At 48.7% G+C, this 27614-nt stretch overlaps 1 protein-coding gene across 1 annotated transcript; it reads left to right on the top strand.

Moving 5' to 3' along the window:
- Nucleotides 1-140: 140 nt before the first annotated feature.
- On the top strand, nucleotides 141-27468 carry atr (ATR serine/threonine kinase). The gene is made up of 48 exons (XM_052085460.1): nucleotides 141-328; nucleotides 462-553; nucleotides 939-1091; nucleotides 1243-1926; nucleotides 2594-2772; nucleotides 2859-2992; nucleotides 3060-3236; nucleotides 3405-3568; nucleotides 4684-4836; nucleotides 4971-5172; nucleotides 6322-6569; nucleotides 7323-7513; nucleotides 7651-7751; nucleotides 8329-8500; nucleotides 8571-8726; nucleotides 8855-9049; nucleotides 9797-9982; nucleotides 10062-10157; nucleotides 10326-10456; nucleotides 10953-11096; nucleotides 11170-11263; nucleotides 11960-12085; nucleotides 12172-12378; nucleotides 12475-12588; nucleotides 13047-13162; nucleotides 13334-13454; nucleotides 13657-13794; nucleotides 14019-14178; nucleotides 15240-15406; nucleotides 15536-15700; nucleotides 15815-15906; nucleotides 16720-16811; nucleotides 16897-17074; nucleotides 17382-17567; nucleotides 17652-17811; nucleotides 18175-18354; nucleotides 18435-18577; nucleotides 20077-20174; nucleotides 20316-20545; nucleotides 21413-21547; nucleotides 22217-22417; nucleotides 22634-22777; nucleotides 23860-24010; nucleotides 24077-24233; nucleotides 25951-26104; nucleotides 26404-26555; nucleotides 26814-26919; nucleotides 27147-27468. Exons 1-48 carry the CDS (start codon nucleotides 276-278, stop codon nucleotides 27318-27320), a joined length of 7752 nt encoding a protein of 2583 aa, XP_051941420.1. The 5' UTR covers nucleotides 141-275; the 3' UTR covers nucleotides 27321-27468.
- Nucleotides 27469-27614: the final 146 nt, after the last annotated feature.

The following is a 27614-nucleotide window of genomic DNA, read 5'->3' as shown; positions in this document are numbered from 1 at the left end:
ATACAATGCTTGCGGTAAGCAAATTAAAATAAAATATGCTCCAATCCAAATGAATACATGAAGTTATACATTTTTTAAAGTGTCTCGTTTACACGTGTTGTCACACTTCGCGTTTTTGCGAGCTTTTTGACCCTCGGCAGTTGCCGTAACACCACATCAACTACGTCAAAATGGAGCGAAAGTTTTGACTGATGTACGTTTTGGAACTCTTGCTCATTCTTTAATAAAAAAGCTTTAGACATGAATTAAAAGTACACGAGTAGACAGTGTTGACCATGGAGGGGCTGGAGATGTCAGCAATGATCCCCGCTCTTCGTGAGCTTGCCAGGTAACTCCGGCTGGCTAATGGCTAACGGACTTAGCTAACCTGAGCACGTTCGCTGCATGTACATTTGCCAAAGTAAAAGTCATCTATACAGGCTTTATAAACAATGTACACAATGTTTGTTAATGTTTTTCAGCGCCAGTCCGGGGGAATACGACGAAGCTGCAAAGAAACCTCGACAGATCCTGTGTCAGTTCATTGACAGGATACTGACTGACGTAGATGCGGGTAGGTTGGAGGAGAGGGCTTTGGGGGGGGGGGGGGGGGGGGGGGGACAATTATTTGCAAACACTATCAATTAATTGATTTCAGAAAATGCTACAAAGCAAACTTTGCAATTTTTTTGTTGTTTTTACTTGGCGCCTTGTTATAACATAATTAAAGGCGGACTTCCTCAGGGGAAGAATACAGTTACTGGTAATGAATGAGTGCTCGTTTTTTTTTAATAATACAGGATAAAAAGAATCCATAGATATATAAAATAACAACACAGGACAAATAATGTAATGGAAAGACATTGATAAATTGAAGATTAGCAATAAAAATGGCATGGTGTATTTGGGTCACTCTCAAGTTGTTTTGTTGCTTAAGGAGGTCTTGTCATTCCTTTCAGTGTCTCTCGGGCTGAATAAAAAGTCCACCTCGGAGCCCGCCTGCGTCATGCTGTTGGACTTTGTGCAACACATCATCAAGTCGTCATCACTCATGTTTTCCAACCCTGCCTGCCAACCCGCAGACTACCCCGATACCACGCAACACAGCGCTGGTGAGACGGGTCCCAACATTTTCGGGGTCAAGCATGTTTTTTCTAATTAATCGACAAAAGGATTGACAGATTAACCGATGATGAAAATAATCGTTAGTATCAGCCCTAATATCATCATGAGAAGCATTTTACAGTTTCCGTTCGTCTACAGACTTCGGCAAGTGGGTGTTACTGCGTCTGCTGCGCGTGGCTGCCGCCCCCGACTGCGGCGCTATCCACGGGAAGGTGCGCGCCGCCCTTTGCTCCTTGCTGCACTCCTTCCTCGTCCGGACGCCCTTCATTTTCGCCCCCCTGACCCAAGGCCTCATCCTCCTGGCAGCCGACCTGAGCGGTATCCTACACGCCCACATCACTTCCCGCTCGCCAAGCCTTTGGCCCGCTGCCCTCCAATCCTTCACCGTCCCCCCGCCGTGCCCCAACCTCACCCCTTCGTCCCTCGCTCTCGCCTCCCCGGCTGCGTTGGAATCCCTCGCCGCAGTGACGCTGTACGTCGTGAGCGACGTTGTCAGGGGTGTAATCTCCCCGTGGGACCAAAGAATGGCCTGGGAGACCGCCTGCGCCATCCTGGCCAACGGTAACACCCGGCTGAGGACTGTTGCCATGGCGATGCTGAGGCGGCTAGTGGAGTTGCGGGGCTTCCCGGAGGAGCTGGGACACCAGTTCTTCGCCGCCTTCCTCTACGTGCTGAAGACGCACCCTTGCGGGTACGATGGGGAGCTGCTCAGCCTCGCACACTGCGTCTTTCGCCAGGGTCGCACCCGGCTGGAGGACACGTACCTGGCACAAGTGTTTGAATGCGTCTGCACCCATGCAGAGACTCAGGTGTCCAACACAAGTATGGAATTATTATTATTATTATTATTGAATTATTATAGAAATGTTGCAGAAGATATGAAAACGTCCATTTTTTTGACTAAAAACGTCTTTCAAGACATTGTTGGGTGTTCTTTCTGTAATACCCCAACATGCCACAAGAGGGCGGCAATGCCCAGCTAACGGGCATCCCCACGACTTGAGCATCCTCATACTGTGTGTGCATTCCTGTCATGACATTTGTGAATTTGTACGGCATTTATATTTGGGGAGTAATTTGGTAATTTAGTGCCATCTATTGGTGAACTACTAGAGTGCAACGACCTAAACTCAAAACGCGTGCATTTTGAGGCACAGAGAGACCGCACTTCTCAAGCCTCCTACCAATTTGTTCAGCAGAAATACAAGCAACTTGTCATCCCGAACGACTTCTTGGGGCTTGAATTTCATGGAAAATGTGATGCTCCTTCTGGTGTGTGTCCTGGCACCTGGGAACAGTATTATACAGACATAAAAATATACATTTTTTATATGAACCGGGTCAATTAGAGAAATTCGATCTTCACAGAGGATTAAGAATATATGCTTGCGAGTACAGTGGACCCCTACATACTCACAGTTGTGGATTCACCTATTTGAAGATATTTTTTTTCTGGTAAAAAAGAAACACTTGTGAAATTTACGTGTAGGAAACCCTGAGCCTGGCACTTCCCAGGGGACGGAGGTAACCCAGTCTGTGTGTCATGCTTTGGACTGGGCGCTGTCAGTCGCCATCGGTTATGAGAACGTCGCCCTGCTGCAGATGAGGAGAGTGGTGCTGGTCTGCGGGACGCTGGCGAGCACCGTTGGAACTGAAACACAAGCTGAAGTACAGTATTGGTCGTCTTTTGACCGCCTGCGCCATTCTGGCCAATGACCAAACCTGACTTTTTATTGTTTTTTTTCACACATCAGTGTGCGGAGGGTTTCCTGAAAGCCGCGCTCAAAGCGGAGATTGCCATGCTGATGCGCCCATCCGAGGACGAGCCCACGCCGACCAAGAAAGTCTGCAAAGGGGCCCGCGGCACACCGAAGCCGGTGGCGTATGAGTGAGTGTACGAAAATACTGCAAATAAACAAAGCCTTCAGAAATTGACTGACGTTTGGCTGTTACAGCGGAGTGGCCGTACGTGATGACTGTGAGGTCTGGGCGGTGCTCAGCAGCCGCTTAGAGGAGCTCTTGGTGCTGTTCAACTCTGACGGTTGTGAACTCAAGAGCGCCCACAGGCTTGCCGCGCTTCGGGGCGTCGGGCTCATTCTCCGACTGGCTGCAGTTTGTTCCTCGCCCACTAGGTGATGCGCCACATCACACACGTTCACGACCGTAATTGCAAAAATAACGGTGTATCAAATCTCAATCACAAGATTGAGAGGAAAAAAAATGTTGTATTTTCATTGACGGCAGCAGCACTTCATAATTTTTACACCATAAGCCTGACTTGTATTCTTCCCATTTCTCAGGCAGCCGCCACTTCTCTGGTTGTCCTCTGAGACTCTGGGTAGGACATTGAGGAGCTGTCAATCAGTGCTAGAGGGCGGGGCTGAACCCGTCTCCAACCAGAACTACTACGAGTCCGCTGTCCAGATCACTGTGAGAGTCCTTGACTGTGTGCTCTACCTGACCGGTAGGCCTCCCCATGATAGAATTATTCTCTAATGCAGTGGTGCCCAAAATAACATGTTCATAAATATTCATTCATTCATTCATATTCCGAGCCGCTTGATCCTCACTAGGGTCGCGGGGGGTGCTGGAGCCTATCCCAGCAGTCATCGGGCAGTAGGCGGGGGACACCCTGAATCGGTTGCCAGCCAATCGCAGGGCACACAGAAACGAACAACCATTCGCACTCACACTCACACCTCGGGACAATTTAGAGCGTCCAATCAGCCTGCCATGCATGTTTTTGGAATGTGGGAGGAAACCGGAGCACCCGGAGAAAAGCCACGCAAGCCCGGGGGAGAACATGCAAACTCCACACAGGGAGACCGGAGCTGGAATCGAACCCGGTACCTCTGCACTGTGAAGCCGACGTGCTAACCACTGGACTACCGGGCCGCCCATATTAGAACATATAGTCGTAAAAAAATTTTAAAAAATAAAATAAAAATTCCATGCTTTAATTCAGTGGACATTGTGCTGCTCCTTCCCTGACCACAAGGGGGCAGCGTCATACACATATTCACACTGTGAAGCCGACGTGCTAACCACTGGACTACCGGGCCGCCCCGTTCATAAATATCCATCCATCCATCCATTTTCTGGACCGCTTAATCCTCACTAGGGTCGCGGGGGGTGCTGGAGCCTATCCCAGCCGTCTTCGGGCAGTAGGCGGGGGACACCCTGGATCAGTTGCCAGCCAATCGCAGGGCACACAGAGACGAACAACCATCCACGCTCACATTCACACCTAAACACAATTTAGAGCGTCCAATCAGCCTGCCACGCATGTTTTTGGAATGTGGGAGGAAACCGGAGCACCCGGAGAAAACCCACGCAGGCCCGGGGAGAACATGCAAACTCCACACAGGGGAGGCCGGAGCTGGAATCGAACCCGGTACCTCTGCACTGTGAAGCCGACGTGCTAACCACTGGACTACCGGGCCGCCCCGTTCATAAATAATGAAAGATTTATTGATTTAGTTGGCGTGCCCTCGCTCAACCAAAAATGTGAAAAATGACACCGCCTAAGACACCCTCATTAAATCTGCAATTTCCTTTTGCTTTTGTTTTGCTATGCAGCGTGCAGCCAAGGTCAAGATGTGCTTCATCGGCATGCGTGTGCGCTCCTGACGCTCCCCTGGGTGTGGGCTCACAAGTCGACTTCGGCCTACAAAAATGCGGGTTTCCACTCCTGGGTGCTCACCTTGGCTCAGAGGGTCCACTTTTGCTTCTGTGAGTATGCTGCCAAAATAAATCATATCTAACAGAGAGCGCTTGTATTTTTTTTTTCTATTTGCATCCCGCTTTTCCAAAACAAATGACTTTGCATTTGTCATTCTTCTTATTTGACGTTTGTGTTTTGTTAGTAAGCAAGGTTCAGGCGCAGTGTCTCTCTCTGGTGGCACGCTTGCACGACGGGGTGTGCGTGGCGTGGCGTGCGTTTGTGTTCTCCGCCGCCCTGCGAGGTCGGGACAAGGCCCTGAAAGAGGCGGCGGTGCGGGCCTTCCCGCTTCTTCTTCACCATCTGGGAAACTCCCACCACAACCTCATCACCGCCGCCGCCCTCTAGTACGTGTTTAACGAGGCAGGATTTGTCATTGTATTAATCACACACGAAGGGGGTGCGCCAACTTTCTCGGTATGTTAGAGGTGATGCATAGTTTCCAAGGAGCTGTTTATATAGTAGGCGGCCCGGTAGTCCAGTGGTTAGCACGTCGGCTTCACAGTGCAGAGGTACCGGGTTCGATTCCAGCTCCGGCCTCCCTGTGTGGAGTTTGCATGTTCTCCCCGGGCCTGCGTGGGTTTTCTCCGGGTGCTCCGGTTTCCTCCCACATTCCAAAAACATGCGTGGCAGGCTGATTGAACGCTCTAAATTGTCCCTAGGTGTGAGTGTGAGTGCGAATGGTTGTTCGTTTCTGTGTGCCCTGCGATTGGCTGGCAACCGATTCAGGGTGTCCCCCGCCTACTGCCCAAAGACAGCTGGGATAGGCTCCAGCACCCCCCGCGACCTTAGTGAGGATCAAGCGGCTCGGAAGATGAATGAATGAATGAATGTTTATATAGTAAACATACTTGTCAGTGAAATTATGTAAGAACCACATTTTCATTTTAGTTGATCAAATCTTTGGGAGGGGGTGTACGCAGGAAAGTGGGTGCGCCAACTCTAAGAAACTGTTGTTGTCAAGATTAAATTAACTTTTAGCTTTTAAGTTCCAATTTTGGAGGGCAACGCCTTTGTCGGGGGTGAGTGGCTTAAAATGTGTTCCACATCCATAGATAAAAGAAAACAATATTCATTCATTCATTCATCTTCCGAGCCGCTTGATCCTCACTAGGGTCGCGGGGGGTGCTGGAGCCTATCCCAGCAGTCTTCGGGCAGTAGGCGGGGGACACCCTGAACCGGTTGCCAGCCAATCGCAGGCCACACAGAAACGAACAACCATCCACGCTCACACTCACACCTAGAGACAATTTAGAGTGTTCAATCAGCCTGCCACGCATGTTTTTGGAATGTGGTAGGAAACCGGAGCACCCGGAGAAAACCCACGCAGGCCCGGGGAGAACATGCAAACTCCACACAGGGAGGCCGGAGCTGGAATCGAACCCGGTACCTCTGCACTGTGAAGCCGACATGCTAACCCCTGGACTACCGGGCCGCCCAAGAAAACAATACTCAAACGATATTAATTGTGTGTCTGTGTGTGTGTGTGTGCGCAGTCCAATGCTGGATGACTCTTCGGAGAATGTGCGAAGGGAGCTGGCGAGGATCGTGGGCCATCTGAGCTGCGTCCAGTCGGGGCTGTCCGTGCTTAGCTACGACGCCGATCATTCAGAAGAGCTTGTGTGCCAAGGCCTCTGCCTGGCGGCGGAACACCTCGGCGGCGCACCCCCATCCCTGACAGCATCCTTTGTCAAACCGTTCCTGCCTCTGCTCGGACCACTGGCGCCAAGTAGCGTTAAACAAGGTCTTGTGGCAAAATCTTTACCTATTTGAACTATAAAAAAAAATGCTTCCACATATTATGTAGGCGGCCCGGGAGTCCAGTGGTTAGCACGTGGGCTTCACAGTGCAGAGGTACCGGGTTCGATTCCAGCTCCGGCCTCCCTGTGTGGAGTTTGCATGTTCTCCCCGGGTCTGCGTGGGTTTTCTCCGGGTGCATGGCAGGCTGATTGAACACTCTAAATTGTCCCGAGGTGTGAGTGTGAGTGCGAATGGTTGTTCGTTTCTGTGTGCCCTGCGATTGGCTGGCAACCGATTCAGGGTGTCCCCCGCCTACTGCCCGAAGACAGCTGGGATAGGCTCCGGCACCCCCCGCGACCCTAGTGAGGATCAAGCGGCTTGGAAGATGAATGAATGAATGAATGAATGAATGAATGAATGAATGAATATTATGTTGCACACATATTGATTGGATTCCTCTTGCTCCTCAAAATTCTACACACCACATTGAAGTTATTCAGAGTTCCATTTGGATAGAAAGATAAATGTGCAAAAAACAACAAAAATCTTTATGTTATTATTGTGCCTGGTTTATGCAAGACAGAAATGTTTTTTGGGAGGGGTGGGGCAAGGGGTGCGGGGAGAAATGGGTTTCCTTTTCAAATAAGACACACCTAACAAAATGTGTAAAAAGTGAAGCATTGTTAATACTTTCCCAATGCACTGGAGTGTACTGTTCCAAACTCACCGAATGTGTTTGTTTGTTTCCCTACCGTAGGTTTTCTACAAGCGCTACCTCACCTCTGCCAACATGTCCGTCTGGGTGATGCCGGCGACGACTCCCAGGAGCTTCTGTCCACTCTCATCAGCCTTCTCAAGGATTCGGATCCGGGTGTCAGAATGAGTTTCAGCCAGTCGGTACGTTTCCTGTTGATGGACCCCTCCCTTGACGACAGCCCTGCGAGTGAGGTGAGTGCTTCAGACGTGTACGTGTTTGGCTGTGTGTGTGTTTGTGGCCGTGTTTGGGTGTTGTCTCTTTGTCTGTTAAAGTGCATCATTTGTGTGTGTCTGCGTGTGTGTGTGTGTGTGTGTGTATGTTTTCCCAGCTGCTGACTGTTGCGCTCAAAGAGGCCTTCAACAGCGCCAAAGCCAACAATGACGACAACTTGCGCCACACTCTCATACTCACCACTGGAGAGATCGGCAGGTAAGGAAACAAACGACCCGCACGGGTTGCGCCAACTCTGTCCGTGTATAGAGGGCTGCGTCCTTTTAGCAATTACCCACAATGCACTACCGGCGGCCATATTGGAGGGCTGTTATAAACCAGCCATACACGAATAGACTTTGCTGTTATAAACAAGCCATACACGGCTTGTTTATAAGAGCCCTCCAATATGGCCGCCAGTAGTGCATTGTGGGTAATTGCTAAAAGGACAGTGCCCTCTATAGACGGGAGCGTGTCTGCGTCGTTTAAAAGGTTTGTGACAGACTTAAAAAACAAACATATCGAAACACTCCATGCCTCCCTAATGCCACCGTCAAGAGGGAGCATATAAATGGAATAATTAAAGGACCTAAAATTGAGCCTTGAGGCACACCGCGAGTTACTTCATAGTCCTTTTAGGAGCATTTAGCCTATCTACGTACATAAAATGTGAAATTTGTTTTTGATCAAAACATTGAACCGAACAACCCCCCCCCCCCCCACCCCACCCCCCGCACCCCCACCCTGATGTCTGTTAGAGTTTCTGTCAATTTACCTTCTGATCTCCCTGTTCCAGAGCATCTCGGGGCAGCTTGGTGTCCTTCTCCCTGCTGCATCTGCTCCACTGTTTGCTGTCCAAGTCGTCGCCCGTGTCTGTGGGCGCCTACACACAGATCAGATCTCTGGCGGCCTCCAAAGGAATCGAGTTGCAAACACTCTTCAATCAGCACAAGAACCCCATTTGTCAGGTAAGCAAGCACCGGAGGAAGGTCATGCACAGGAGGGCCCACGGGACTTACGTACATCCGTTTGTTTTAGTTCCTGGTGGAGTCGCTGCACTCGCGCTACTCTTCAGCCATGCGCAGCATGCCGCAACAGGGCAACGATTCTGCCCATCAGAGGGAGCTGGCCCTTGACATCCTTGCTCAGATCGCACATGCCTTCAACTTCCCGGACCTCCACCTCTTTCTTTCTGTAAGTACGTGGAGGCCACGCTCCGTCATTGACACTCAGGGTATTTATTGCATCAACTGCAGAGAGTACGGGGCATCTTCTGGCGGAATTATATATTCTATGTATATTTGATATGCTGGGGTATTCAGCGGACGCTGCAGGTGCTCTTGCCCTACTTGGCCGCCAAGTCCAGCGTCATTGGTTCCGCCCTTATCCGCACGCTGGCCAATGAGCTGAACGCCAACCGGCGGGAGATCCTGATCAATAACTTCAAGTACATCTTTAGCCACCTGGTCTGCTCCTGCACGAAGGAGGAACTGGAGAGGGCCTTCCACTACCTCCAGGTAGGGAACCGCACCATCCCATCCTAGTTAGTCAGTTTGAAATTGAACCCACGAATGCTCACAATATACAGTAAAATAACAAAATCATATATAATCCACTTTGATTATTTCTCGATACTCAGATGTAAGCAACAGTAATATGAATAATGTAGACATTGTAAATGAAATACCCAATACAGTAAAAAATATTATGAGACAAAATGCAAAACAGATGGGGTGATAAAAATATTTGATAGAATATACACATACACAGGAAAAAAAGACCCAAAAGTATTGGTGAAATATACTGAAATATTAATACTATATTGGGAAACATTACAAAAAATAAAAAATGCGCAAATATTTCACAAGAATGTAAACATTACTAAAACTCTTGTAAAAAATTAGTTATTAAATAATAAACAGAGAAAAGGAAATAATGGAAAATGTACAAATATTACCCAAGAATATTAAAAATAATAGGAAAAATAAAAATGTTGCTAAATTATCTTACTAACAGCCTTTAATACACAAATGTTGAAAAAGTAAAATATTCGAAAGAAAAACAAAATGGAACAAAAAATAAGAACAAATAATATACATTGGAAAACTTATATTGGGAAAATATTCAGATATATGAGGAGGAAAATTTAAAGAGCAAAAAAAAAATCAACCAAAGAAATGTCATATGGTGCAGAGATCAGTTTCGGGGCCCCTGCTGTTTTCATTGTATTAGATTTGATTTGTCCCTATGACCATATTGTGCAGAGCGAGACCGAGATCGAACTGGGTTCACTTCTGCGCCAAGACTTCCAAGGCCTTCACAACGAGCTGCTGCTGCGCTTGGGTGAGCACTATCAGCAGGTCTTCAATGGCCTGGCCATCCTGGCTTCCTTCGCGTCCAACGACGACCCCTACCAGGGTCCCCGCAACATCACCACCTCGGAGCAAATGGTACCAAAATGTGTTTTTTTTTAAATTAAAAAAAAAAAGCTTTTATTATTGTACCATATCTGTTATTCTTTCCACGCAGGTGGACTACCTGCAGCCGAAGCTACTGGGAATTCTTGCTTTCTTTAACATGCAGTTTCTCAGCTCTCGAGCGGGAGAGAAGGACCGGAAGAAACTGGTGAGCTAAATATTGAAAAAGAAGTCTCGAAAAATACCGGAAAGAAAATGGATTCATATCAGGAGAAAAAAAAAAAAAAACATTGCCCAAAATTGCAAATATGACAGTTTGAACTCTCGAGATGTCAATCGAGGCATTTCGAGTAAGGGTGTGTTTCCTGTATTTGAGGCGCTGACCAGCGTGATGGCGCTGATGCGACTGATGGGTTCCAAACACATCAGCTCGGTGCGGGTGAAGATGATGACCACCCTGCGCACCGGCCTCCGCTATCGAGAAGATTTTCCTCTGCTCTGCTGCCAGTCAGTACCCGATCTTACTCACAATTTGTATTCCTAGTTAAATAGCCTGGCGGCCCGGTAGTCCAGTGGTTAGCACGTCGGCTTCACAGTGCAGAGGTACCGGGTTCGATTCCAGCTCCGGCCTCCCTGTGTGGAGTTTGCATGTTCTCCCCGGGCCTGCGTGGGTTTTCTCCGGGTGCTCCGGTTTCCTCCCACATTCCAAAAATTTGCATGGCAGGCTGATTGAACACTCTAAATTGTCCGTAGGTGTGAGTGTGAGCGTGGATGGTTGTTCGTCTATGTGTGCCCTGCGATTGGCTGGCAACCGATTCAGGGTGTCCCCCGCCTACTGCCCGGAGACAGCTGGGGTGGGCTCCAGCACCCCCCGCGACCCTAGTGAGGATCAAGCGGTATGGAAGATGAATGAATGAATGAATGAGTTAAATAGCCACTTAACTGTGCTAAATTGGTAAAATGGCGTGACTGTGTTTTGAATGCTTTTGGTTTTCGCCGACAGAACGTGGGAGTGTTTCGTGAGAAGCGTGGAGACGGCACATCTTGGCCCCCTGCTGAGCCACGTGATTGTGGCGCTCCTGCCTCTCATCCCCCTGCAGCCCAAAGAGACCGCCGCCATCATTCGCTTCCTCATACTGGACAACAGGTTAGCCATTCGCTACCATGAATTCACATGTACGATATCAAACAAGTGTTATTCAATGCTGTGTCTCGCACAGGGAAGAGGTCAACGACTACCTCCATGAGATTTACTTCCTGCCGGACCATCCTGAGCTCAAAGACATTCACACTGTGCTGCAGAACTACAAAAAGGTCTATTTGATGGTGCTAGTCGGGATCATACAACACGAATATGATTCCGATACTTGGCAGCTTCTAGTTTGGTATCTTCATTGCTTCTTATTTTGCTCCCTCAACGCGTACAATAATACAGTTGTGAATTACATGAAGATTGCATCCTAGCTCGTAGCTCGAAACGCACACAGGCTAATGAGCTAGCCAGTTAGCAGCAAGCCAATTCTACACTCTAATTTGATGACCCCCATATCACTCACCAGGCCAGGTCCAACCTTTAAAAGTGATGCACACTTCCACGAAAGTCGCAGATACAACAGTGGAATATGTGGATGGTGACCTCTAGTGGACAAAATCATGCAAAATCCATTTTTTATCTGTTTACTCATAAAATCCATAGGATACTCGATTCTAAAAATATTCACGAGCTGCAGCCCGACTTTAGCATGACCCGAAGAAAGAGATTTTATTCCTAAAAAGGGTATTTAATAATAATATTCTAAACGACTGAAACCTTCAGTATAGTTTAAATCTTAAGATCGCGCTTAAGCATAGAAAAATCAAAACAAACAATTGTAAAAGATATTAATGCAAATGTCTTTATTTTTCAACTCAGGACTGAGTCCAAAAGCTTCACATACATTTTCTTGCATCGCTATACCAGCAGAGCCGAGCGTATTCACAGCGTACTGTATATTTTTTTCATTTTCTTAGTTGACAGCGAGCAACAGTGACCTGGCGTCTGCGCTACAACTTTCCATGAGAGCCGTTCAGCACGAGAACGTCGACGTCCGCATCCACGCGCTGACCAGCCTCAGAGACATGATGCACAGCAACCAGGTGAGCGCAAAGACATCACTTGTTGTTGACATATTGGCAAGCTGAGTTGATCCTCTTTTGGATGTTGGGGTTTGGGGCGACCGCAGGAGTGGCTGTCGAGGCAAGTGTGCGCCAGTGAGTCTGTGGAACCCGTCATCTCCAGCCTGGTGTCGGTGCTGCTCAAGAGCTGCCAGGATTCGTCTCCCGAAGCCCGACTCCTGTGCGGCGAGTGTCTCGGTGAGCTGGGCGCTGTGGACCCGGGTCGCCTGGACCTGTCGCCGTCGCACATCCACGGTGACCGCAACACATTTGTGGTATGTCTCGGAAAAAAATAATAATAAATTCGGGCCTCATGCAAGGCCCCCTTCATTTCCGCTCGCATTTTAATGTTGCTTTTGTGTTTCAATCAGGGTGGCGTGGCCGACCCCAATTTTGCTTACGAACTGCTGACCGAACTCACCCGAGCTTTCCTGGCTTATGCCGACAATGTCCGAGCGCAGGACTCTGCTGCGTACGCCATCCAGGTACATAATCTATATATATATTGCGCGTCATCCCGCACGCGGTCTGTCCTTCCGTCTGTCCCTTTTCAAAACGTACCTACTTCACCGCGCCGCTGCGCGCTGCCACTGCGCCGCTCAGGCAGTGGCTCACTACGATCACGCGGGCATCTTAGCGAAAAAATGTTGTCTACCCACAAGCATTGCAATGAAATTGTTAGTTATTTAGTAGAGCTAAACATCTCTTTATTTTCGCGATAAGCAATGAAGATGAACAAAAAGTTGAACCAAGCAACAGCACTTTTGTGGGCCGAAGGCCCACCTTACCAGCCTTCCGCAGGAACCAGCTAGTACCTATATAAAACTAAAACTAAATCTAAATCTAACAAAACAATGTTGGAATATGTGTGCTGAGCCAGCATTTGTGTTAATGTGTGCAATCTGTCATTTTTAACCGACTTCCCATGAGTCCGTTTCCGTAGGAGCTGCTGGCCATCTTCGAGTGCCGCGAGGGTCGCCTGGATTCACCGGGCCGCCGACTGTGGAGGAGATTCCCGGAGCACGTCAAAGAAATACTGGAGCCTCACCTCAACAGCAGGTACTGGAAGTCGAGGGGGCATCCTCAGACACCGCAAAAATTGGATCATGTTCATATTAGGATAACAGAAAGTATTTGTATGAAGAACACGACAGGGCGAATAAAAACTTCAATGGTGGTACGATGGAAAAACTCCTTCTTTCTCATCTCGGGTGTGCGTCCACGTCGCAGGTACAAGAGCAGCCAGAAGAAGGCTGCCTGGTCCAACCTGAAGAAGCCCGTCTACCTCAGCAACCGGGGCGGCAAGTTCTCCGACTGGGCCGCCACGTGGGCCGGCTACCTCATCAGCAAAGTGAGACCTCTTGTTCGGACTGGTAAAAAAAAAAAAAAAGACGTATTCAAATAAATGATCAAACGACATGATGTGTAGTGAGCTGATGTAAAATATAACAATGTGAGAAATACATTTTTTTTAAAAAAGTCACTGAATACTTTCCTCCAGATTTTACAATGACGAAATAATTAACTGCTTTTCTTGGCCGGCGGGGCGTCAGGTACGACACAATTTGGCCAGCCGGGTGTTCACCTGCTGCAGTTTCATCATCAACTACGACTACAAGGTGACCATCTACCTGCTGCCTCATGTGCTGCTCTACACGCTGCTGGGCTGCACGCCGGCCGAACGAGAGGAGGTGAATGTTCCATAGCTGATGGGGGGAGGAAGAAAAAAAAAAAAGTACCGGTGGTCCGAATGAATACAGAAAAGTTAGCCATGTCCGCATTATACTGCCCCCGGGTGGCCAAGGTGCGCATTACCAGGAGGAGCAGCATAATGACCCGCTGGATTGTATTGCGACCCCAAAAAAACTTTTTGGCCTCGTGTTCAAGTCACCGCTCTATGCGTCTTTCGCTCCAGGTGACACAGGAGATGCTGGCCGTGCTGACGGAGAGCGAGGAACGTGTCCAGGAGACGGCGTCAAGCCGCTGGCAGCTCAGCACTCAGACAGTGTTCAGCATGCTGTCTCACCTCACCCAGTGGAGTCGCCACATCAGTCACGTCGAGCCCAGCGACAAGGGTAGGTCGCGATATCAAAGGGAATAATCAGCGTGCGATTATAAGTAGGGAATCTCAGCTTCTGCTTCATGCGTGCCGTTTTTCATACGAATGCAATAAATACAATACAATACATGCGTATTTATATAGCGCTTTCACAACAGCGGCAGCTGTAACAAAGACACAACACATAACATAAAACACGGACAGTCATGCAGTTCTAGCCACTTTTCCATCACACGCTTTGTTGTTTGAAGCGGTTTGAGATGAAAGAGGAGAGAATCAAAGTGTCCTTGAACCAGTGGATCAGAGACGTCATGCTCAAAATGTGCACACGTCGGCTACAAGCTAAGTTTCAAAGTCAACAAGAAGCTGTAGCATCCATTGACGAAAAAAGCCAAAATCCATTTCAATTCCAAGCTGCGACTCACGGTTCCAAATACGCGTCGGCGCTCTTCGCCAACGCTCCTCTCTCCTCATCCTCAACTTCTGCGGCCATCCATCCAGCCGCACCAACGCCAACTGTCCAACAGCGCTGACATAGCCGCTGAACAAATTGGAGTTGTGAAAAATGCTGCCCATTACTGGCGCAAAAAACACAAGCGCTCCAGGTCTGTCCAGCACCAACAGTCAATGGCGCCGACATTCCTCCCAATCAAAATCTGTGCTGGTACAGGCGTGCTGCCGAGAAGGCGCAACCACCAAGCACAGATACTGCTCCTTTGACCAATGTCGTGGCCAAAAAGCGCTGAAAACAGTCCATATCAGGTCCACACGATGAAACAACAAACAACATGTGACAAAACAAAAGACAAAAACAGCAAAAAAAGAACAAAAAAGCAAGGCTCTTGAAGAGCACTTGCCGAAGGCTGCCTACTCGGGCGCCATCTTGGGAAATACAATACAATACATGCTGACTTATATACAGTATCAAACAAATGCCAGATTTGCTGTCTCGCATGAAAATCTGTTGATGTTAACCACCCTTGGCTAGCTCATACCTTAAAAACACACGAAATACATTTTGCGACATGAAAAACAAAAAAAACCAAAATACTAACCATCTCACATAAACTACTGCAGAGAGTGGCAAGTACAAGTGCGTGGCGGCCTTCCTCAAGGACATCCCGCAGGATGTGATGGCCAAGGCGGCACTGCGCTCCAAGGCCTACACGCGCGCCCTCATGCACTTTGAAGCCTACATGCTGGAGGGCAACGAGGACATCAAGGACCACCTCACCTTCCTGCAGGTGAGACCACCGCCGGAAATTCAAAAAAAAAAAGCAACCTAACCCTCCAAACACCATCAGAAACACCAACGCCCCCTGTCTCTGAAGTTAGCATTTTAGCTGAACGAGCGGTCTACATTCTTGCCGCAGACATTGTACGCCGCCATGCACGAGCCCGACGGTTTGAAGGGGGTGGACGCCCTGAGGCAAGAAGAGCCGTCGCTCCGCGAACAGATCCTGGAGCACGAGAGCATCGGCCTGCTGCAGGACGCCACCGCGTGCTACGATCACGCCATACAGCTCCAGTCCGACCAGGTACCCAACCGCTTCCCTCCGTATTCTGGAATTCAGGCTCTTCAACGGTCATGCGCAGTTCCCGCAGCAATTGCGCTCTCCAGTTTTTTTCTTCTCTGCGTGCCGCCGTTCTAGATCGGCCACTATCACGGCGTCATGAGGTCGAGGTTGGGCCTGGGCCAGCTGTCCACAGTCATCACGCAAGTGAATGGAGTCCTGGCCGACAAGTACGTACTTGACCTTGGTAGAGAATGCCACATCCGCTGATGGTTTTTCCGCACCAACTCATGCTAACGCTAACCAAGCCTTGTTGGATGAGAAGCGAAGCGTCTCCTAAGACAAACTGAGCTGCCCGGTTGCAATCGATTCAATATCCTGAGAACAAAATGAATAAATATATCATAGTAGACAATTAAGTTTTAGGGATGTGATGCCGCTAAAAATGTGGTTATGAGGCCATGATTTGATTCAGAGCATTTTTATTGACATTTTATGTATTTATTGATGGTGAAAGGTTTTTATGGTATATGTTTATTTTGGGGGCGGCCCGATAGTCAGGTGGTTAGCACGTCGGCTTCACAGTGCAGAGGTACCGGGTTCGATTCCAGCTCCGGCCTCCCTGTGTGGAGTTTGCATGTTCTCCCCGGGCCTGCGTGGGTTTTCTCCGGGTGCTCCGGTTTCCTCCCACATTCCAAAAACATGCATGGCAGGCTGATTGGACGCTCTAAAATTGTCCCTAGGTGTGAGTGTGAGTGCGAATGGTTGTTCGTTTCTGTGTGCCCTGCGATTGGCTGGCAACCGATTCAGGGTGTCCCCCGCCTACTGCCCGAAGACAGCTGGGATAGGCTCCAGCACCCCCCGCGACCCTAGTGAGGATCAAGCGGCTCGGAAGATGAATGAATGTTTATTTTGGAAGGACCACGTTAGTTCAGTACTGATATTCACCTTGCGACTTTGACATACTGCCAAAAGTATGTCGTTCGCCGTGACGTCTTGCTAGCCAGAGGCTAAGCACCACTGCGTCTGTTGACCGCGTTTAGGCAGCAGTGGACCTCGGAGCTCAACGCCTACAGAGTGGAGGCTGCCTGGAAGCTGGGCAAATGGGACCTGCTGGAGGACTATTTGAGTTCGGGTAATGAAATAAATTGTTGTTCATGACTTTACTCATTAGCCACCCAAAAAAAGAAAATGAATCCGGCTACCAAACGTGCCTTCAGATCTCCAGTCCAGCACGTGGGGGGTACGACTGGGTCAGCTGCTACTGGCAGCTAAGAAACAAGATTGCGCCACCTTTTCAGAGAAGTTGAAGCTGGTCCGGAATGAGCAGGTGGTCCCGTTGTCGGCCGCCAGCTACGAGTGCGGCTCTTACCAGAGAGGATACGAGTACATCGTCAGGTCTGTTGGCCTCGTTTTGGGTCCTTTGACAATGCTTCACTTTTCCCGCATTTTTTTATTTGACAGCCTCATTCCAAATTGGAGTCCGTTTTTTTCCCCTCATTTGACAGACAGTACCCACCGTGACAACGTGGAGGAAAAAAAAGTTTTTTCTTTAATGATCGCAATTGTTATTCAAACAAAATTTTGAAACGCGCACGAGTGCATCTGAAAAACACTCTCTTCACTTTGTCCAATTTGTTTATGTCGTCACGATGGCATTTTGTATATTTGCATCATATTTTTCCTCTCCTTTCTGTGACATCAGGCTCCACATGCTGAGCGAGTTGGAGCACACGTTCACCGAGCTACAGAGGCAGGAGGGAGGCTCCTCCCCCGGCCTCAGACAGCTCCCCTCCCATTGGTCGGATCGGCTGGAGATGACCCAGAAATCGTTTCGGGCCAAAGAGCCCATCTTGGCCCTCCGCCGCGCGCTACTGAGCCTGCAGTCAAAGTAAAAAAAAAGATTCCTACTTCCTGTGTTAGAAATGCACCGCATATGCACTCTATCATGTTTAATGGTCTTTGACTTTTCCAGGCCTTCGAGTCAGAAGCTGGTTGGCGAGTGCTGGCTCCAGAGCGCCCGGGTGGCCAGGAAAGCCGGACATCACCAGACCGCCTTCAACGCGCTCCTGAACGCAGAGAACACGCACCTCGCCGAGCTACTCACCGAGAAGGCCAAGTGGCTTTGGTCCAAGGTGGGATGTTACCAAAATGAGTCACAGTGAACCACTAGAAAAATCAAAAAGCTAAGAATGCCGGTGCATTGAACTATGTAAGGTTGCATACAAGCACGGACAATCACCACAAGTGTAACTTTTGAGGGGGCTTTTTTTTTTAAATGATATATTTTGATAGCACACGCTTTGACGTTGACAAAAAAAGTAAACCTCCTAAAAACCAGTTGAGAAACGAGCAGGTGATGAGTTCATTTCAATGTCCGTGCATTGCCTTTGGTGGGAAAGTTGCCCCTACCAACATGGCCGCCACGTAAGCACACGGTTCACTTATTTTTATTTATTTTATTTTTTTGGGCTCATATTTTCGCTGGGGGCGGTCAGGGCGACGTCCACCAGGCACTGATCGTCCTGCAGAAGGGCGTGGCCCAGTGCTTCCCTAAAGAGGAGCCGCCGTCGGACCCTCACGACCTGCAGACCAAAGGCCGGGCCATGCTACTGGTCGGCCGCTTCATGGAGGAGACGGCCAATTTTGAGTCTAACGCCGTCATGAAGACGTACAAGGTTGCCATTTACGCGAGAGTCCGCCCATCTTTAGCGTTGCTTTTTTGTTGATTGTTGTTGTTTTTTTTCTTTTTGCGAAGGATGTGACCAACCTTCTGCCTGAATGGGAGGACGGCAACTTCTACCTGGCCAAGTACTATGACAAAGTCATGCCCATGGTGACCGACAACAAGATGGAGAAGCAAGGGAACCTCATCAGATACATTGTCACCTATTTCGGAAAGTAAGACCGACAGAAAATTAAAATGAGGTCGGCGAATTACACGAGGACTTGTTTAACCACTCCACAGCTGAAATCACAATAACAATTTTAGCTCTTCAAATATAACAATTCATGACAGTTTTAGTTATGAAGAAAAGGCCAACAATGATAATCATGAAGTGTGTAACCACATGAGAGTAACCAGACCAATGTTGGAGGATTTGAAGCATTTTTTTTTTTATCCGTCTAGTTTTGTTGATATCAAACCGATGAATTTGATGTCTTTTCTGTTTTCCCCCAATATCAGTCCGATAGTTATCTGTCTTATCGTTATCATGCGTCTCTAAAAATTGGCATTGAAAGTAAGGCCTAACCAATGAATTGGCTGGTGGATTTAATCCCGGCAGATATTTGTTAGTTTAAAAATCGTGAAAAAATTTTTTTTGCCTGATTTCTTTTTTTCTACATTCCTACAATTATTCATTCATTCATTCATCTTCCGAGCCGCTTGATCCTCACTAGGGTCACGGGGGGTGCTGGAGCCTATCCCAGCTGTCTCCGGGCAGTAGGCGGGGGACACCCTGAATCGGTTGCCAGCCAATCGCAGGGCACACAGAGACAAACAACCATTCGCACACTCACACCTAGGGACAATTTAGAGAGTCCAATCAGCCTGCCACGCATATTTTTGGAATGTGGGAGGAAACCGGAGCACCCGGAGAAAACCCACGCAGGCCCGGGGAGAACATGCAAACTCCACACAGGGAGGCCGGAGCTGGAATCGAACTCGGTACCTCTGCACTGTGAAGCCGACGTGCTAACCACTGGACTACCGGGCCGCCCGTTTGTTTATTTATTTTATTTATTTGTTTTATTCATTCATTCATCTTCCGAGCCGCTTCATCCTCACTAGGGTCGCGGGGGGCGCTGGAGCCTATCCCAGCTGTCTTCGGGCAGTAGGCGGGGGACACCCTGAATCGGTTGCCAGCCAATCGCAGGGCACACAGAGACGGACAACTATCCACGCTCACACTCACACCTAGGGACAATTTAGAGCGTCCAATCAGCCTGCTACGCATGTTTTTGGAATGTGGGAGGAAACCGGAGCACCCGGAGAAAACCCACGCAGACCCGGGGAGAACATGCAAACTCCACACAGGGAGGCCGGAGCTGGAATCGAACTCGGTACCTCTCACTGTGAAGCCGACATGCAATTAATCAAAATTAAAAATCTTACATTCACTAAAAGTCCCTGGAATGCATAAATACAAAATATCTCAAAAGTTAGACGCACCAAGCCTGGCAAATTTGAATTTTGAAGAAAAAACGTTTTTTTTGTACAGTTTGTGCTCAGATGTCTGTATTATAAGCCACCGGCTGAATAACGTGTGCTGCTCTGGTGTTTAATAAAGAGAGTACAAATCTTCTGTTAAAGGTTTTGCCATCGTCCACGTGTGACATGTAATCCATAAATGGCATTATTTTAATCCTTGCCGTGCATCCTGTTTGTTTCCGCCCAGAGCGCTGCAGTTTGGAAACCAGTACATCTACCAAGCTATGCCCCGGATGCTCTCCCTCTGGCTGGACTTTGGAGCCAAAGTGTGTGAATGTGAGAAAGGTGCGTGGCCAATACAATACTTCCGACCACTCTTGTGCCAATAAAACAAAAAAAAATTTCAGATTTCTGTGAGAAAAAACAGATCCAGCCCAAGTGCTTTCCCACATTTTCCCAGTAATCAAAGCTTATCTTCTTCTTTAGCCGGTCGGGCCGACAGGCAGATGCGCCAGGAGCTCTCCAAGATCAATGCGATGATGGGCGAGCATTGCGCCAACCTGGCTCCCTACCAGTTCCTCACCGCCTTCTCGCAGCTCATCTCCCGCGTGTGCCACTCCAACGACGACGTCTTCGCCGTCCTCATGACCATCGTGGCCAAAGTCTTCCTGGCGTATCCGCAGCAGGCCATGTGGCTCATGACGGCTGTGTCCAAGGTAGGCGCGTGTTAGTGAATGTGCTACAGATAGCAAAAAAAACGGTGAGGACGCAGTTACAAGTTAATTTGCCATCATTTTTATTCTTTGTTTTTTTTTACATCATGCACAACTCTTATTTATTGTGCAATAATCTCATGGTAGGGCGGCCCGGTAGTCCAGTGGTTAGCACGTCGGCTTCACAGTGCAGAGGTAGCGGGTTCGATTCCAGCTCCGGCCTCCCTGTGTGGAGTTTGCATGTTCTCCCCGGGCTTGCGTGGGTTTTCTCCGGGTGCTCCGGTTTCCTCCCACATTCCAAAAACATGCATGGCAGGCTGATTGGACGCTCTAAAAATTGTCCCTAGGTGTGAATGTGAGCGCGGATGGTTGTTCGTCTCTGTGTGCCCTGCGATTGGCTGGCAACCGATTCAGGGTGTCCCCCGCCTACTGCCCGAAGACGGCTGGGATAGGCTCCAGCACCCCCTGCGACCCTAGTGAGGATTAAGCGGTTCTGAAAATGGATGGATGGATGGATAATCTCATGGTAACATGTATTTGCTACATATTTTGATGCATTTTTATGCTTCAGAAAACATTGATGTATACATTTTGGGGGCGCTTGGAACGGATTAGAGCATTTACATGGAAAACGCGTCTCGACTTACAAACTTTTCTTGCTCAGAAATTTCTTCCAGAGTACCGGTACTCTGGAAGAAATTTCTGGGGGGCGCTTGGAACGGATTAGGGCATTTACATGGAAAACGCGTCTTGACTTACAAACTTTCTCAGAAATTTCTTCCAGAGTACATTAATTTCGTAATTAGAGGTACCACTGTACTTGACTACACGCTGACGAGGATGACGATGTTCTCGCCCCGTGTGCCTCAGTCGTCCTACCCCACCCGCATGAATCGCTGCAATCTGATCCTGAAGAAAGCCATCAGCCTCAAGCAGTCTCTGGATAAGTTTGTCAGCGACGCCAACAGGCTCACCGACAAGCTGGTGGAGCTCTGCAACAAGCTGGTGAGAGTCGTCATTCTCACAGGAAATTACGGTGGTAGTTTGATAGCAAACTCTACGGCAGGGGTGTCCAAACTTTTTGCCAAGGGGGCCAGATTTTATGTGGTAAAATGTCGGGGGGCCGACCTTGGCTGACATTCTTTACATTGAACAACAATATTGTTCAGCAAATTTTAGTAAGCCAGTCTGTTTCACATTTCCATTTTTATTTTAATTTCAACAATCTTAAGAATTTCTTTTGGTTCATTTGAAACAGGTATATCACAAGCAACTGCTTATTCACGTGACTTTTTCTTCAACAGAAGTCTCCCGAGTGCAAATCAATCAATATAAACACGGAGTGATGTCTTGTTAACTCGTGAGTGATGCCCTCTAGTGTCTAAATGCTATTACTCATTTAGTGAATGCTATTACTCATTTAGCCACTAGGGGGAAGCAGTACTCTATGAAACATCACTCACCAGTCTACGAGACCTCAGTCAATGCAACACGTGTTCCATTGCGCCCAACCTGCGGGCCAGACGGCACTGATTTTATGACAGGGGCCGAGGGCCGGATGAAATTCGACCGCAGGCCGGATTTGGCCCGCGGGCCTGACTTTGGACACACCTGCTCTACGGAAAAAAAATGTTCTCTCCTTTGACTTTTTTTGCTTGATTTGTTTTCTCCGAGGTCAACAACGACACCGGCAAACTGAGCATGAGTGTCCACTTCAAGCATCTGAAGCGTTTGGTGGAGGAGCCCACCTTCAGCCAGATCCTCATCCCGCTGCAGTCCGTGCTCATCCCCACGCTTCCCTACACCGGCGGGGCCAACACCAGCCACGACGCCTTCCCGGGACATTGGGTCTACCTGGACCACTTTGAAGACCACGTAAGGCGTACAAAAACATGCCCTGGGGGGGGGGGGGGGGGAGGGGGGGGGAGAAAAATCAGCATACATTCCAAAAAAAAAAATTCTACTTCTATTTTCATAAATTGCTGAACAACACAACTTGGAACTTAATAATAATTAATTCGATAATTCAAATTGTCTGGAGTGTTTTTAAATGAGAAGGCTGTTTTGTGACCGGCGCGTGTTTTCACCTAGGTGGAGATCTTGCCCTCCTTGCAGAAGCCCAAGAAGATCAGCCTGAAGGGGTCGGACGGGCGCAGCTACACCATGATGTGCAAGCCCAAAGATGACCTGAGGAAGGACTGCAGGCTGATGGAGTTCAACTGTCTCATTAACAAGGTCCCCCCCCCCCCCCCCCCCCCCCCCCCCCCCCCCACCTCCTCCCTCATACGCACCGCTCCCTTTAGAAAAATGCATTTCCTCTTATTGCGGCAAGCGCAGTTTAATACCGGATATTATATTCTGTCTTTTCCTCTGGCATATAACTTTATCGACAGTGCCAGGCATTTGTTTTTGTTTTTTTTTAATAAGTGCATTTTCAAAACCATTTTAAATATTATTGTTCTTGACTCATTTAGTGTCCACGAGGCGTTAATTCACAAAATTCCTAGACCACCACGTGTCTCTTAGGAGAAAGGAGTTTATTGAGGAGAGGACTCTTTTTTTTCAGACAAATCCATTTTTATAACGAATTAAATATGTTTCACAGTTTTTTTTCTTCCTCATATAGCAGCCAGGGTTGATTATTTGCTCAACTTTAGAGAGGATCAGGAATTTATTATAGGTGAGGTACTAATTGGGGGAGGCATTAAAAAAAAAAGTTTTCTTGTGGAAATACATTTTCAGTATTGTTGCTATCATGTAGGGCGGCCCGGTAGTCCAGTGGTTAGCACGTGGGCTTCACAGTGCAGAGGTACCGGGTTCGATTCCAGCTCCGGCCTCCTGTGTGGAGTTTGCATGTTCTCCCCGGGCCTGTGTGGGTTTTCTCCCGGTGCTCCGGTTTCCTCCCACATTCCAAAAACATGCATGGCAGGCTGATTGAACACTCTAAATTGTCCCTAGGTGTGAGTGTGAATGGTTGTTCGTTTCTGTGTGCCCTGCGATTGGCTGGCAACCGATTCAGGGTGTCCCCCGCCTACTGCCCGGAGACAGCTGGGATAGGCTCCAGCACCCCCCGCGACCCTAGTGAGGATCAAGCGGCTCGGAAGATGAATGAATGAATGAATGCTATCATGTAGGTTTTTTTTTCCCATAAAGTTTATAAATAGTCTATTCGGCTAAATTGTTTATCAGGAGATAGGTTTTTAGTGTTTAGTACCTGAGCTGTGCCTCCAGGCAAACGTTATCAGAAGGGAAGACCTTTAAAAAAAAATCTTAATATGTACGTGAAAGAGGCAGTGTGTGTTTGTGTGTGCGCGTAGTGCTTGCGCAAAGACGCCGAATCACGGCGTCGGGAACTGCACATCCGCACCTACGCCGTCATCCCTCTGAACGAGGAGTGCGGCATCATCGAGTGGGTCAACAACACGTCGGGGCTCCGCCACATCCTCACCAGGCTGTATAAGGAGAAAGGTACGTCACGCCGCCGCCTCGGCTTCACGGACCGCCAGCGCTGAGCCGCGGCGTGGCCCGTTTCAGGCGTCTACTTGTCGGGCAAGGATTTGAAGAAGATGATCCTACCCAAGACGACCCCTTTCGAAGAGAAGCTGCGCATGCACAAGGATGTGTTGTGTGCTCGACACCCCCCCGTCTTCTACGAGTGGTTCCTGCGCACCTTCCCTGACCCCACCTCGTGGTATGGCGCTAACGCACAAGTATATTATGATGAATTAATCCCCCAAAGCCCATACCCCGGGTCAAAAGTTTCCAACGATTTAAAAAAAAAACTATCATGACACAAACATCTTCCTTCCGAGCCGCTTGATCCTCACTAGGGTCGCGGGGGGTGCTGGAGCCCATCCCAGCCGTCTCTGGGCAGTAGGCGGGGGACACCCTGAATCGGTTGCCAGCCAATCGCAGGGCACACAGAAACGAACAAGCATTCGCACTCACACTCACACCTAGGGACAATTTAGAGCGTCCAATCAGCCTGCCACGCATGTTTTTGGAATGTGGGAGGAAACCGGAGCACCCGGAGAAAACCCACGCAGGCCCGGGGAGAACATGCAAACTCCACACAGGGAGGCCGGAGCCGGAATCGAACCCGGTACCTCTGCACTGTGAAGCCGACGTGCTAACCACTGGACTACCGGGCTGCCATCTTGGGAATTATTCATTCATTCATTCATTCATTCATTCATTCATCTATCTTCCGAACCGCTTGATCCCCACTAGGGTCGCGGGGGGTGCTGGAGCCTATCCCAGCCGTCTCCGGGCAGTAGGCGGGGGACACCCTGAATCGGTTGCCAGCCAATCACAGGGCACACAGAAACGAACAACCATCCACGCTCACACTCACACCTAGGGACAATTTAGAGTGTTCAATCAGCCTGCCACGCATGTTTTTGGAATGTGGGAGGAAACCGGAGCACCCGGAGAAAACCCACGCAGGCCCGGGGAGAACATGCAAACTCCACACAGGGAGGCCGGAGCTGGAATCGAACCCGGTACCTCTGCACTGTGAAGCCGACGTGCTAACCACTGGACTACCGGGCTGCCATCTTGGGAATTATTCATTCATTCATTCATTCATCTTCCTAACCGCTTGATCCTCACTAGGGTCGCGGGGGGTGCTGGAGCCTATCCCAGCCGTCTTCGGGCAGTAGGCGGGGGACACCCTGAATCGGTTGCCAGCCAATCGCAGGGCACACAGAAACAAACAACCATTCGCACTGACACTCACACCTAGGGACAATTTAGAGTGCCCAATCAGCCTGCCACACATGTTTTTGGAATGTGGGAGGAAACCGGAGCACCCGGAGAAAACCCACGCAGGCCCGGGGAGAACATGCAAACTCCACACAGGGAGGCCGGAGCTGGAATCGAACCCGGTACCTCTGCACTGTGAAGCCGACGTGCTAACCACTGGACTACCGGGCTGCCATCTTGGGAATTATTCATTCATTCATTCATTCATTCATTCATTCATCTTCCGAACCACTTGATCCCCACTAGGGTCGCGGGGGGTGCTGGAGCCCATCCCAGCCGTCTCCGGGCAGTAGGCGGGGGACACCCTGAATCGGTTGCCAGCCAATCGCAGGGCACACAGAATCGAACAACCATCCACGCTCACACTCACACCTAGGGACAATTTAGAGTGTTCAATCAGCCTGCCATGCATATTTTTGGAATGTGGGAGGAAACCGGAGCACCCGGAGAAAACCCACGGGGAGAACATGCAAACTCCACACAGGGAGGCCGGAGCTGGAATCGAACCCGGTACCTCTGCACTGTGAAGCCGACGTGCTAACCACTGGACTACCGGGCCGCCCATAACATTCAAATTTGCAAAATCGATGGATCGCCCACACCCGCATTTACTGTTTTGATTTGTTTGTTTTTTGTATCTGCAGGTACAGCAGCCGCTCCGTATACTGCCGCTCCACGGCCGTCATGTCCATGGTGGGCTACGTCCTCGGCCTGGGGGACCGCCACGGCGAGAATATCCTCTTTGACTCCTTCACGGGGGAGTGTGTGCACGTGGACTTCAACTGCCTCTTTAATAAGGTTGGCTTGTTTATGACACCTGCGGAACAAGCTTGGAACTCCATTTGCCGAATTTCACTCGGGTTTCCCCATTGAAATTGACGAAAATGACACTCATATATTCCAAAAATACTTTTTAAAAAATGTTTTTATTTTTTAAATGAAAGACAATCCATCCATCCGCTTTATCCTCACAACAAATAATAATCATCATAATACCTTGGCCGGCTGATTGATTAGTCGGCCCCTCGTTCCAACGTAATGACGAAATTCTAAACCGTCGCCTTGATGGTGACGCACGATTTTTCCCCCCCTTCCAGGGGGAGACGTTTGACGTCCCCGAGGTGGTCCCATTCCGTCTGACCCAGAACATGGTGCACGCCATGGGGCCCATGGGCATCGAGGGTCTCTTCAGGCAGGCCTGCGAAGTCACACTGAGGCTGATGAGGGACCAGAGGGAGTCACTCATGAGGTATGTCAAATTGAGGAAATATAAAAAAAATAATAATATTAATTTAAATATTTACCTCTTGGAGAATTTTTTTCAAGTTGAAAATATTTTTAAATGATAACAAATCATGCTTTACATATCACACAGTATGCACTATTCACCAAAAATATCATCTTTCATCCTTATGAATGCATTACAAGGGCAAGCCATGAAAAAATGAATGGCTGTTAATAATTTATTCATTTATTTTTATTTTTTTTAATCTTCTTTCCTTGCCAGTGTCCTAAAGACCTTCCTTCATGACCCCCTGGTGGAGTGGAGCAAACAAGGCAAAGGACTCTGCAAAATTCAGGCCAATGAAACTGGAGAGATCCTCAACGAAAAGGTCTGTGGACCAAACCTTTCCTTCTTTTCGTTTTTCCTTCTTTAGCTTGACACATTAGTACTTCGGACATGGTTTTCAAACATTTCTGTACCACCCAAAAAAAAAAAAACTTTCCATGTACTCCTAATTTGGCCCCGGCCAATTTACATTGGCCTTAGAAAAAAAAAAATCTAATTTGGTCGAGCCCCACATTTAACGGCCTTGCACCGGTCTCCTTGGTCCTGCAGGCCAAAACGCATGTGTGCGACATCGAGCAGCGTCTCCAGGGTGTGATTAAGAGCCGCAATAAAGTTATGGGTCTGCCTCTGTCCATCGAGGGCCACGTGCACTACCTGATTCAGGAGGCCACGGACGACAAGCTGCTATGTCTGATGTATGTGGGCTGGGGGCCCTACCTGTAAAGTGCACTTCTAGTCAACTTCACGCGTTCACGTTCACAAACCTCAGTTCACGAGTTAGTGGCTTCCTGTTGTCTGGAAACTGACATTGATGTACATGTTCTTGTTAATAAATGATTATCTTTTGTTCAGATGTGCACGGCACAACTGCGAGTGGGCTCATTTTAATGTTTATATTTACATGACCACATTGATGAATCAAGTGTACAGTATATTGTTTTAATTCATTCACATGCGCCATTGTTCTGTTCATACAATTATTGAATGAATGAATGAGAAATGAACAAACGCGTTTAA

The sequence above is a fragment of the Hippocampus zosterae genome, chromosome 14, assembly GCF_025434085.1.
Source record: "Hippocampus zosterae strain Florida chromosome 14, ASM2543408v3, whole genome shotgun sequence".
In the NCBI taxonomy this organism is placed as follows: Eukaryota; Metazoa; Chordata; class Actinopteri; order Syngnathiformes; family Syngnathidae; genus Hippocampus; species Hippocampus zosterae.
This window is presented reverse-complemented; position numbering and strand designations above follow the sequence as displayed.